The sequence below is a fragment of the Eumetopias jubatus genome, unplaced genomic scaffold, assembly GCF_037043125.1.
Source record: "Eumetopias jubatus isolate StellerSeaLion01/CBP00866 unplaced genomic scaffold, mEumJub1_p1.0 scaffold_13, whole genome shotgun sequence".
Taxonomy (NCBI): Eukaryota; Metazoa; Chordata; class Mammalia; order Carnivora; family Otariidae; genus Eumetopias; species Eumetopias jubatus.
In genome coordinates this window covers 105389603-105401668 of record NW_028274819.1, presented here as the reverse complement: position 1 = coordinate 105401668, position 12066 = coordinate 105389603, and the positions used below count along the sequence as shown (strand labels likewise).

General features: G+C 39.3%; 1 protein-coding gene and 1 long non-coding RNA gene across 2 annotated transcripts; one reads left to right on the top strand and one right to left on the bottom strand.

The window, feature by feature from the left end:
- Nucleotides 1-5877: 5877 nt before the first annotated feature.
- Nucleotides 5878-9378, bottom strand: BTG4 (BTG anti-proliferation factor 4). The gene is made up of 4 exons (XM_028105977.2): nt 9206-9378; nt 8603-8740; nt 7808-8006; nt 5878-6060 (listed from the first exon to the last, which is right to left on the bottom strand). The coding sequence occupies exons 1-4, from the start codon at nt 9376-9378 to the stop codon at nt 5878-5880; spliced, it is 693 nt and encodes a 230-aa protein (XP_027961778.2).
- Nucleotides 8090-12066, top strand: LOC148162696 (uncharacterized). Its single transcript, XR_015766626.1, has 3 exons — nt 8090-8658; nt 10916-11072; nt 11319-12066. It is a non-coding gene; the product is annotated as an uncharacterized LOC148162696 (long non-coding RNA).

Here is a 12066-nt window from a genome sequence, read left to right as displayed (position 1 = left end):
TAATCACTCAGTTTAAAACACTAGCCAACAGGCAAAGTAAGTACCAAATTTGTCAGCCTTAAAACTGTTTCACTAGTTACTAGCTCAATTAAAACTCTCTGCTCCCTTCCTAGCACAGATACCAATAAAATGTAGTTGCCCTAAAAATGGACTATGAGATACCCATTCTCCTGTCTCTTCCAAGAACTGGGAATTCATAAACAAAGAACACCTCCCAAATCAAAGCAGAGTAACTTCATAAGATTAAAGATGTCTCCAGTACTTTTAGAAGAAGGTAAATCTTAGTTAGATATGATAAATACCGAGTGTGTATCCTCAAGAACTTTCGCTATTCACATAAATTATGAGATGCATTTCCCAAAAAGCAGAGTGAAATTAATTAAGCCAGACACACAAGACTATTTAGAGTCATTAGGCCAAGAGGGGGCAAAGAAAAGTCATGCAGAAATTAAAGATCTTTCTTCTGTATCCCTCATTCTCGGCTGAGTGAGGCACCTGCCAAAACATGATCCTATTAGCTTCCTGGCTAACTTCTTGAGCCTTCCATCTGATCCCATTATTAATATACTAACAGCTGCAGGCTTTTGGTAAGCACATGCTCTTTAATGGAAATGCCACAGATTACAAGGCAGAGATCATGATCTCTTTTCTGCTGCATTTTGTGCTGTTATTGCTGTTTCTGTTTAAAAGTGTTCAGATTCTCATTATCTTCAAGGAATTAACTTGTGTGAACCCACATACCCATATACATGCACAGCCCACTGGCCAGAAAAAGGGTAAGAAAACTTCAGTAGATATAGAAACCATATTTTACCAACTATTCACCAAAAAAAAAGCCCTTTCCAAAAAAATGTAATACTTAATTGTTTTAAAAATTATTCTTTTATTTCAAAAGTGGTACACAGACTTCTGCTTCCAGGAAATGGAGTAGGCATACCTTTCCCTACTCCTTCCACCAAGTAGAACTAAAATTCTTGGACATTATGTGTTAAAACAAGGAGATTCTGAAAGGAGTAGAGAAGAGAATAGACAAGCCAAGGACCTCAAAACCCAAGGCAGGAAGTGGTGGTAATTCCAGAGATTCTCTTAATCCTCATGTATTCTAGACTTGGAAATGAAAAAACCAGCAATCCATAAACACCAATGGGCACAGAACCAAAAAGCTCCCCTAAAGCATGCTCTCTAGCGAAAGGACTGAGAAAAGGGCAGCTTAGGGGCACCTGGGTGGCTCAGTCAGTTAAGCAACCAGCTCTTGATTTCAGCTCAGGTCATGATCACAGGGTCGTTGAGATTGAGCCCTGCATAGGGCTCTGCACTCAGCGGGGCATCTGCTTGAGAGTCTCTCCCTCTGCCCCTCCCCCGCCCTCTCTCTCTCAAATAAATAAATCTTAAAAAGTGGGGTGGGACAGCATAGCAAGACAGAAAACTTTTAAACAGTAACTGCTTTACTCCAGCCAAGCATCACAGGAAGAAAAACAACAACCCTGGCTCCACCCACATCAGCAAAAGTTGAGCGAGAAGTCTAAACTTCCACCTTGCCAGGCTATATAATTAGGCATCCCAACCTCCTCCTGGGATGTTGTCAGAGAAGACCATGCAGAGAGCTAGGAATCTTCATCTTTTCATCCGTGCAAGGCAGTTACAAATCCCCCTCCTCTTCAGTGTCAGGGCAGACCACATGGGGAATCCGGACATCTACCAACATATGGTAGTGGAGTCCCCTCCCCACCACCTCCCCGCTCGAGTGGTATCAGCAAAGGCCACGTGGAGAGTCAGGACTTCTCCCCCTGCCCATCGGTAATGAGGCCACCTCAGCAAAGTGTTCCTGCAAGCCACATGAGGAGCTTGAACTCCCATACCTGCCCAGCAGGTACGAGCAACCTCTTCCTTAGGTAGCAGTGGAGAGCAAGTGGGGAACCTGGACTTTTAGCTACCACCAGGCAGAAACAAGACAGCACCCCCCCCCACTCCCCTCTCCCACCACCAGTGGAATGGTGTCAAAGGAAATCAGCTAAAACAAAGTTTAAATAGGATCCCAAGTCTTATAATGTCACAAAATGTACAGGTTTCAGGCAAAAATCATTTATCATCGTAAGAACCAGAAAGATTTAAAAAAACTGAGTGAAAAAACGCAATAAACAGATGCCAACACCAAGATGACAAAGATATTAGAGTTATAGGAAAAAATTTAAAGAAGCCATCACAAAAATGCTTCAACAAACAATTATGGACATGCCTGAGATAAATGAAAAAATGGAAAATCTCAAGGAAAAAAAACCATAAAGTCACAGAAGAAGAAACAGAAGACAAAAAAATCCAATGAACATTTTAGAACTGAAAAATATAAAAGCCAAAATAAAAAGCTCACTCAATGGGCTCAACAGTAAAACAGAAGGGACAGAGATGGGAAAAGTCGGTGGACTTTTAGACAGAATGATAGAAATTACCAAATCTGAACAGCAGAGTGCGGAAAAGACAGAAGAAATGAATGCGTAGAGCTGCAGGGGCCTGTGACACTATAACAAATGACCTAGCATTCAAGTCATCAGCTTCTCAGGAGGAGAAGACAAAGAGGGCCGGCTATACAAGTACTCAAAGAAAGAAGGGCTGAAAACTCCCCAAATTTGGAAAGAAGCAAATCTACAAATTCAAGGAGCTGAATGAATCCCAAGCAGGATAAATAAATTAAAAAAAAAAATCCACACCAAGACACATCATAATTAAACTTCCAAAAACTAAAAGCAAAGAAAAAAATCTTGAAAGCAGCCAGGAAAAAAAAAAAAAAAAAAAAGACAGCTATAGTTAAAAATGTGTATCACAGCAGATTTCTCATTAGAAGCCATAGAAACTAGGAGAAGAGGCACTACATTTTTCTAGTCCTGAAAGAAAAAAAGGATAAATCCAGAACCCCAAAGTCTGGCACACACATGGGGAAAGGAGATCACTCATGCGTTGCTGGTGGCAATATGAAATGGTACAGCCACTCTGTAAAACAGTTTGGCAGTTTCTTAAACTAAACACTCAACTACCATACGACCCAGCAATTACTCTCTTAGGCATTTACCCCAGAGAAATAAAAATTTATGCTCACACAGTGTGTATATATGAATGTTTATAGCAGTTTTATTCATCATCCCTCAAACTAGAAACAACCCAGTTGTCATTCTTCAATGCATAAATGGTTAAACAAATTGTGGTACATCTGTACCACGGAAGACTACTCAGCCGTATAAGGAACAAAATACAGCTTCGTGCAACAATCTGGATGAATCTCCGGAGAACTAGGCTTTAGTGAAAAAAAGCCAATCCCAAAAGGTAGCCTACAGTAGGATTCCATTGATAACATTCCGGAGACGGCAAAATTACAGAAATGGGGGATAAGAGTTTAGTGGTTGTCAGGGGGTTGAGGAAGGGCTGGGAGTGGGAGGAAGTGGGTGTGGCCATAAAAGGGGACGATGGAAATGTTCTGTATCCCAACTGCATCGTGTCAGTATCTGTTTGTAATATTATAGTATCGTTTTGCAAAATGTTACCATTGGTGAAAACTAGGGAAAGGGTACACAGGGTCTCTCTACCTTTTAAAAGCATGTGAATCAATAGCTCTCTCAAAAAGTTTAATTTTTTAAAGAAGAAAAAAAGTGGTACATACTCAGAAAATTTCAAAATCCAGATTAGGAAGATCTAATTTGGTTATTATAGTTATATTCTAATAGACACAGTATTCATTTATTTGGGGGTTTTTCAACTGTATTGATCACTTTTAATCAAAGCAAGAAATATATAGTTCATTAAATTTCCCCCTATACCCTTGTCTCAGGGCCACATGGAAGCTTTAAAAAATTACACAGGGCTCTGTGTAATCCCTCTGGGCCAATTGTCAATCATGGTGGAATTGATTTCTTTTTGAGTACCCACCTGGAACAATTCGTTTTAATGGTTATGTCTGGTACTGTGTGCACAGAAATTTGATGTCATCCGTGCATCCAGATAAGAATATGGTGACTCATTAGCGATGTCCATCATGGCATGGGTCACAGAAGTGGTAATATATGTGCCACAGATTTATCCTCTCTGTTGGCTGGAAGTAGTTTTGTTTTTTGGTTTAAAAAAAAAAAAACCAACCTCACACACTTCAAGAGACAATTGTTAATAAAATCCTCTGTGCAAAGGTTCTTAGAAACCCATTCTTCTATCACATCTAAGTATTATGTTGTTTTTACATATAGTAACTATTTTATACAGTTTTCACTTTCTAGTCACACTATACGTGGGAATAACTCCAAGTTGCTCATTGAAATCCAAAATAACATCATTATGGCACTAAGAAACAGGTAAGAAACGAAGACTAAACAGGACTGAGAATAAAACTGGCAGAAGGAAGATTTAAGATAATCATGGTTTAAAAAAATGAAAGATATTAAAGCAATCAGATAAATAGTTATGACAGAAACAAAGAAATGATCCAGCATCTAGAGAGTTGGTATCCCTAAAATGGATGGAGAGATAAAGTATTAAAATATTGTAGATTGCTCTAGAAAAAATCAAATCTGCAGATCAGAAAGGAATACAATATTTTGGGGAAAACTGGTAAAATGGCTGACACATGGACAAAGACTTCCAGTATAAAGAAAAGGTTTTCAGACTGGCAGGCGAAGGAAGTCACCTAAGAAAGTAAAAGCTCATGTTGGTGTGAGTGGCGGGGATTTGGGGAAATCAAACTGGTCTCCAATTTCTCCACAGTATCGTGCCAAAAACATTAGTTTCATGTGAGATCTATGAAATTGTAAGAGAAAGAAAGCATGACCTAAGATTTTAATATTCACTCAACTGGTCCTTGGGGGAAAAAATTAAGAATGCTTATATCGACAAATACTACCATATAAAATTGAAAAACAAAGTTTTAAAGATAAGTTGCCAGCTTGCTAGTGTTTAACTCCAGGGAAATCTTTCAGGGAATAAAATACTTTGTGGTAGAAAAATTTATGAATATTTTACCTCATGTATCTTTGTTTTGCTAAGATACTTTAATTTTTTAATTTTAGTTACTTGTTTAGCTCCTATTGTATGGTTTTTCTTATTAAATTGTGTATCAGTTCTTACATCTGTATACATATATAGCATGACTGTAAAAATGGTCACCATTTAATGTTAATAATGGTAGTTTCTGGATGGATGGTAGGGATTTTTTTTCCTGGTGGTACATTTTTTTGCTTAGCTTAATTTTTTTTAAGTTTTTAATTTTAATTCCATTAGCTTGAATCCTTATAATGGACAGGTGTCACTGTTATAAGTCATAATTAAGTCTATTAAGAGGTTTAGAAATAGATCAAAATTTTTAAAAGACACACAAACAAGGGAATTTTGTATCTTAAAGAGTAATTTTAAAACAAACTCCCAGGGGCCTTGTGAAATAGAGCAGCAATGATGGGGAACAAAGTGCGGCCAGGAGACCATATCATGGGGATCACACTTCCCCAGGTGAAGGTCTACCTGCCTTAATGGCTAATGAACAAACACAAACTTTCAAAGCTTTCTTGCAAAACACTGAACTAGAAAGGTATTAAAAACATGGTACGTTTATTTAAACTGTTACTTTTCATAATTCATTGAATCTTATCACAGGTCAATATCTTCATTCTATTACTGAATACATTCATTAGTGTTACATAAAACTTCACATAAAATTAAGTAAGAATTAAAAGTACAGTAAGAACATAGTCATGATCTGTGTGAGAGGATTCACCATTATGCCACCCTAGACCCTGATGGGATTACTTTTTCTGTTTCATGGGCCTCTCAACCTTAAACTCCCTTTTGTTTTAAAGAAAATGAAGCAGCTCCTCTGAGCTCTATCCCACCGAGTGTCCAGCCACTGCATTATCGGTTCATGTTGACCCAGTGGTACCTGTCCACCCGGGGGATGGCGGCAGGCCTCGGACCCTTGGGATTTTTATGCAATGCATGATAAGTGTTCCCTAGGAGGCCCACGCGGCCATCTGCCATATTCTTTTTGCGGGAGACATGGAACCAAGATTGAAAGGGCTGTTTCAAGTTTTCAACCTGGAAAAAAAAATAAATAAAAAAGAAGGTATGAAGATCATCTCTAAAGTAATAAGCTAGACCGAAATACTAAACACAAACCCATAACTCAGAAGCTAAGCCTTTCAAAAGCGTAGAGAGTACAAATGAATAGAAATCAAAGCAGATGATGATCCTTGGGAAATTGTCTAGCATGGGGGGGGGGTAATAAAGTCATGTCGTACCTTTTAACAAAATTAAATCTTTAATCCAACTAAAATACTTAAAAACACATCTTCAAATTTGTGTATATTCTTGGGTTCTCTGCTACCCCACCCTCCCCTCACTGGCTTAACCCAAAACTGTCTAATTGTAACCTCTAGGGCTGAGGTCTAGAAATATCCATTTTCAACATCCCAAATGACCAACACAGATGTTTTGCAGACCACACTCTGAAAAGATATTGTTCTACAAGTGTATAGCTGACTGTGGATCTGATCCCTCGATGGAAGAAAATCTTTCTAAGCCTAAGAATAGAATTAAGGGTATATATGTCATTACATGATTTTAAACTTGTATACATGGAGAACTATATAATAAACTATAGAGTTTAGTTTCCAAACTATCAGAATAAATATTTGCCAATAATATGAAAAGGGGTTAAAATATTTCTAACTTTTGAAGAGCCTATACTAATAATATATTAAAACCTCAAATGGTAAATGGGTAAAGAAAAAATTCATAAGACAGTAAGTACCCAAAACATTTGGGCACATGGAAAGTTGGGTTTCTTTAATGCTTAAATTAAGAGTCTATAACAGCATCTTTAGCAAATTATGTATTTTTAAATGAGAATAACCAATTTTAGGAAAAATGATAAAACAGACACTTTCACATGGAGCTGGTTAAAGTACAAATAAATAAAACCTCCCTGGATGGTACTTTGGCCACATCCTATCACCTAGTAATTCCAAGTCTGAGGACAAGTCTCCAGAAATAACTTAAAATTCAGTCATCTCTACAAGTTATGAGTTTTTTTTATATCACAACAATGTGAAAATCTAGATGACTGCCAGTAATAGATTAAATAAATTACAAGGGAAAAAGTATTAAAATGTTAAGTATTTAAATTGTCTTAACATGCATAAAGGATTAATTTCAGAAAACATACAAACAAGTATATACATAACAATATCAAGAGAGAGTCTGTCTAGATCAGTGTTTTTCAAATTGAGGGTTGCCACTATTTCTGGATCATGAAATCCATTTAGGTGGTTGAAATCAATTTAATTTAATAGAAAATATGGAGGGCATTATGCCAAGTGAGGATGAGTATTGTTTCATGAAACTTATTTCCAACATACAAATATACATATCTTTCTAGGAATTGTGGCTAAAATATATTTTATTATTTTTAGAAAAACTCTTGTGGTGGGATTACAGACCTTTGATCGTTTCTTAATATTCCAGATTTTCTACAAATGGTATGTTATTTTCTGCTGGCAAGAAAGCCCACTAATTTTATATTTAATCAGGAAGGAATTTGGATTAAAGGAAACTTCTGCTCAAGTACTACACAGAAAAACACTATTACAGATGACTGTAGCTCCTGAGCCCTCAGCCAAGTAGAGAAACTACATATAGAAGAAAAAACTTTCCCAAAATGTTACTGCGATTTTAATCTTTATAGGTTTTTCTGTTTTCCACTTTTACGGTGGACAAATTCTTTTTAGAATTAGAATGGGGGCGGGAAAAAAGCGTAGAGAACACACACTGGAACACACTTCACCTGGTAAATACTCTTTGGATTGCTCACTTTAGGAATGATCTGAGGTTCTTTGTTACAACTCTCTTCGTCAGAGGAAATGCCGGAGGAGTGGTCCAAAGTGGCTCTATTAACAATGCGGCTGATCCGTTGGGAAAGCTCCCATTCCTCCCACCTGCCTTTAAAAGAAGCAATTGTAAATGGGTGATTTTTCTCACCATACCTAAGTGGGAAAAGAAAATAAAGTATTCATTAGGGATTCAAAATTTCACAAGTTGTTTTTATCTCTACTCTTTTCTACAGACCACTCACTAATCTGCAAAAAGTTATTTTAAACAACAAATGGAAATGGTTTGACGGCAGAGCAAGTTAAGAGACATTGTGACCTTCAGCTACCACAGGGTGGTAATTAATGGGGGTTATTCTGTAAGCACTTTCTTGGTGAATTTTTCAGAAAAAGACAAGAACTAGTTTCTTTCAGTTCAGCGAAAGGACTGCATTGCAACTTCTCTGCCCTTTGATACTGCCTATAATCCTTAGATATCCAACCAATAATCTACGGTTGGCAATGAAGTGCAGGGATTAAAGTCAGATTTCAAATACTATGTAAAGTCTTTGTGCTTCCAGGCCATCCGCTCCTAATGGAAGTTTGTGCAAATCAAGTTTGCATCCGAAAGCTTAACCGGCCAGGGCCCTCGGCCCGCTAAACGCTAACGCAGGGCTGTGGCGCATCATCTCTCACAAAGGTGTACAGAACTGACTATGTAACCCACGGTTTCCAGGGGTCACAGGCACACCCCCTCCCATGAGATTACTCACCTACAGCACACTTCAAAGGGATCTACCCAGAGGGTCATCTCCTTTGGAAGTCCAAGGTGAGAAAAATCCACTTTACTTTCAGCACAAGCCCGTTCTAGAATGGGATCTTTATTCTGAATATTATTTATCCTGATACACCTTTAAAAAGCAAGGAAAGGGAAACAAAGATGGGGTGACAGGCGCCTTGGTAGAAGAATCATGAGATGGGCAAATGTCTCCAATACACAGAGCTCCCCCCTCAGCTGAGACCCCTACCCCGTCCCCGCCCTCCACGGTTCTATGAGTAGAACCATTGACTTTTTACACAGCTACTCAGAATGTGAGTTGCATCACTAAGCCACACAATTAGTGTGACGAATGCTCTCTGTTTAATCCGCCTCACATAAGGGCGTTTGCCCTATAAGTCTTCAACTATATTTTAAGCTACATAGTTTTCAACTACGCACTGCCACCTGCTGAATCTCTTTCTTTCAAGCCCATGTTCAAATCAGTATGAGCCCATAAAACTTATGTAACTCAAGACTCTGCGGACAGAATCCTTGCCAATGGCAATGGCTTGCTTGTGACTTCCTTCCCTTTGCCGTCCTACACACTGGCTCTCACCTGAAGGCTTGCCCTTTGGAAGGGAAGTCAGAGTGCCAGTGACTTCTGTAGGTTTCAAACAAGATCGTCATCAGCTTTTCTGCGAAGTCTTTTACTTGCTGTTTACTCAATTTGTCATGTTTTTTCACCAGTCTTGTGACAAAGAAAACTGCTGTTGCAATTTCATCCCTCATCATTCAAGAGAAAGGAGGAGGTCTGCAACCGTTAAAATGGAAGCGAGAATAAATTAAATAGAAACAGGGTCACACTGGTTATCAATATGTAATTGCCATTGGGAAGTTTTATAGACCTTACGTTTAAAATAGAAATCGTTTGCTAGTCCTCCATGAACGAAATAAGCACATCGATACTATCAGTGAACAAAACAGCCAGGAGCACCAATTCCTCAACTAGTCAGTTTTTAATATTTTCAAAGAAAAAAAGACCCGCTTTTTAAAACTTTAGTACACTTAAGCAACAAATGAAACACCACTATGCAACTTAAGTCAAAAAAGGGGAGGGGGGCCAGGGTGGCTCAGTCTGTTAAGCGTCTGCCTTAGGTTCAGATCACGATCCCGGGGTCCTGGGACTGAGCCCTGCATCGGGCTCGTGGCTCAGCGGGAAGCCTGCTTCTCCCTCTCCCTCTGTCTGTTGCTCTGCCTGCTTGTGCTCTCTCTCTCTGTTAAATAAACAAAATCTTTTAATAAAAAAAAACCCTGATACAGACAGTAAATTATACCCAAGCAGTGCTTTTTAAAAAACATGTTTACAGAGAGCAAAACATTTCAGGATATAGTAGTTCTACAATGTGGCTCTCAGGTCACATGCTTTAAGTAAAAGTTAAAGTTAATCAAACATACATTATACTTGCCAGAAAAAGTGCTTTAGCCCAACAGAAAGTGGGCCAGCGTTAGAAGACACTTGCCCCTACACCTGTTCTGTTAGTTTTAGGCTGAAGTTTATATAAGCCTGGGTCCCAGAGCCTGACAGGTGTTTAACCTTACACAGGGGCAGTCCGTTAGGGTAATTAAATAGCTTCTTCCAGGTCCCCATCAGATTGCTCCCTGGTATACGCAGAGTGAGTTCTTTAAAATCTGAACATCTGAAAAAAGATTTTCCGCCTGGATTTGTCTCTTCTATTTTGCTATTAAAGTCTTGTCTCTTATGACGTAGATTGAGAATCAAGCCTTCTTCTTCCCATATCCTAATATCCTACATTCCAGTAATTTTGTCTCTAATTATAACTGTCAACATATTAAAGACTTTTGTCTTGGATCGTGTATAAAACTTAAGACAACTTTCTTTGAACAGTTGTTATGTTGACAACACACATTTTTTGCTAGAATGTTTATTTGCAAACAAAGTGGAAAAGATCTTGGAGTTTATCTAATCTCATTGGTTCTCAAAGTGTGGGTCACTGACCACCTCATTTGGCCCCACTGCGCTGCTTGTTAAAAATGCAGATGCTTCTAAAGGTGAAGCCTGAGAATCAGTAGATCACAAGTACTTCCAGGTGATTCTTATACCCACTAAAATTTAAGAACCACGGCACCTGACATATGTCTTTAAACCCACAGTAAGGGCTCATTCAAGTTCTTCATTAGTGAAAAAGAATTCGTTCTCTTAAAAGGAAGCCCATTTCATTTCTAAAAAGCTCCCAATACCAAGCGGTGCTTCCTCCCCTGGAGGCACCAATTCCTCCTAATGGAAGCCTTACTTCTCTGGAACTAGAGACTGTAGCTGACGCTCGACTGCAAATGCCAGCTCTTCAGCCTCTCCTGAGCCTTCTCTTTTGGAGCGCTAACCTCAACTTTTAACAGTCCTTCCGATAGACACGTTCCTCCAGACACTTCACCATGCTCGGCGGTCACCTGTGGAGGAGTTTCAGGTATGTCAGTAAATGCTTGTTTAAGGCGTGGAGCCCAGGACACACAGCGCCCCGGGTATGCTCTGCCGTTGCAGATGAGAGTGAGACTGTCTCCTCCCTTGCTGCGGGGACCGTATTTCTAGAACACAGCCTCAGGTGGCATTCACCTTGTTGGCAGTGGCATCCCACCACTGCCTCACGTTGAACTTGCAAGTAGTCTTTTTCACTAATGCTATTGGTTTTTTACATCTTTCCCTTCCCGGACAGCTTAAGGTTTAAGAATATGGGCTTCGGATTTAGACAGACCTGGGTGTGAATTGCAACTTTACCACGCACTGTCTGTGTAACCTGCAGCAACCTGCTTACCTCCTGAACTTTCAGTTCCTGACCTGTGAAATGGGAAGGACAAGAGTGACCCCCTCAGGGTTGTTAACAAGATTACAATCAATAATGCATGAACACACCTCGTCCAGAGCCTGCCTAGCTGTTGTGACAGGAAGCTGATCAAAAAATCAGCTTAAAATCAAGTGTCATGGGATTGAATCCCAGTCCTTCGTTTAACAGACATTCAGGGGAGTTTCTCAGTCTCTCTCATCTTCAAAATCTCATCTGTGAAAAAGGGGGTAAAACGTGTGCCTATAGCCTTGGAATCAGATTTCCAGAACTAGAACGCTTTGTAGGGTTATGAGACTTGAGTATAAAATGCCTAGAACAGCACCAAGTACTCCGTAAATGCTCTGTAAATCATAGATGCTGCTACTACTACTGTTGTCTTACGACGTTCTTGTCCAGATTAAATTATAAAATTAGGGCGCCAGGGTGACTCAGTCATTAAGCGTCTGCCTTCGGCTCAGGTCATGATCCCAGGGTCCTGGGATCGGGCCCCGTGTCGGGCTCCCTGCTCAGCAGAGAGTCTGCTTCTCCCTCTCCCACTCCCCCTGTTTGTGTTCCTGCTCTCACTATCTCTCTCTGTCAAATAAATAAATAAAATCGTTTTAAAAAGTTATAAAATTAT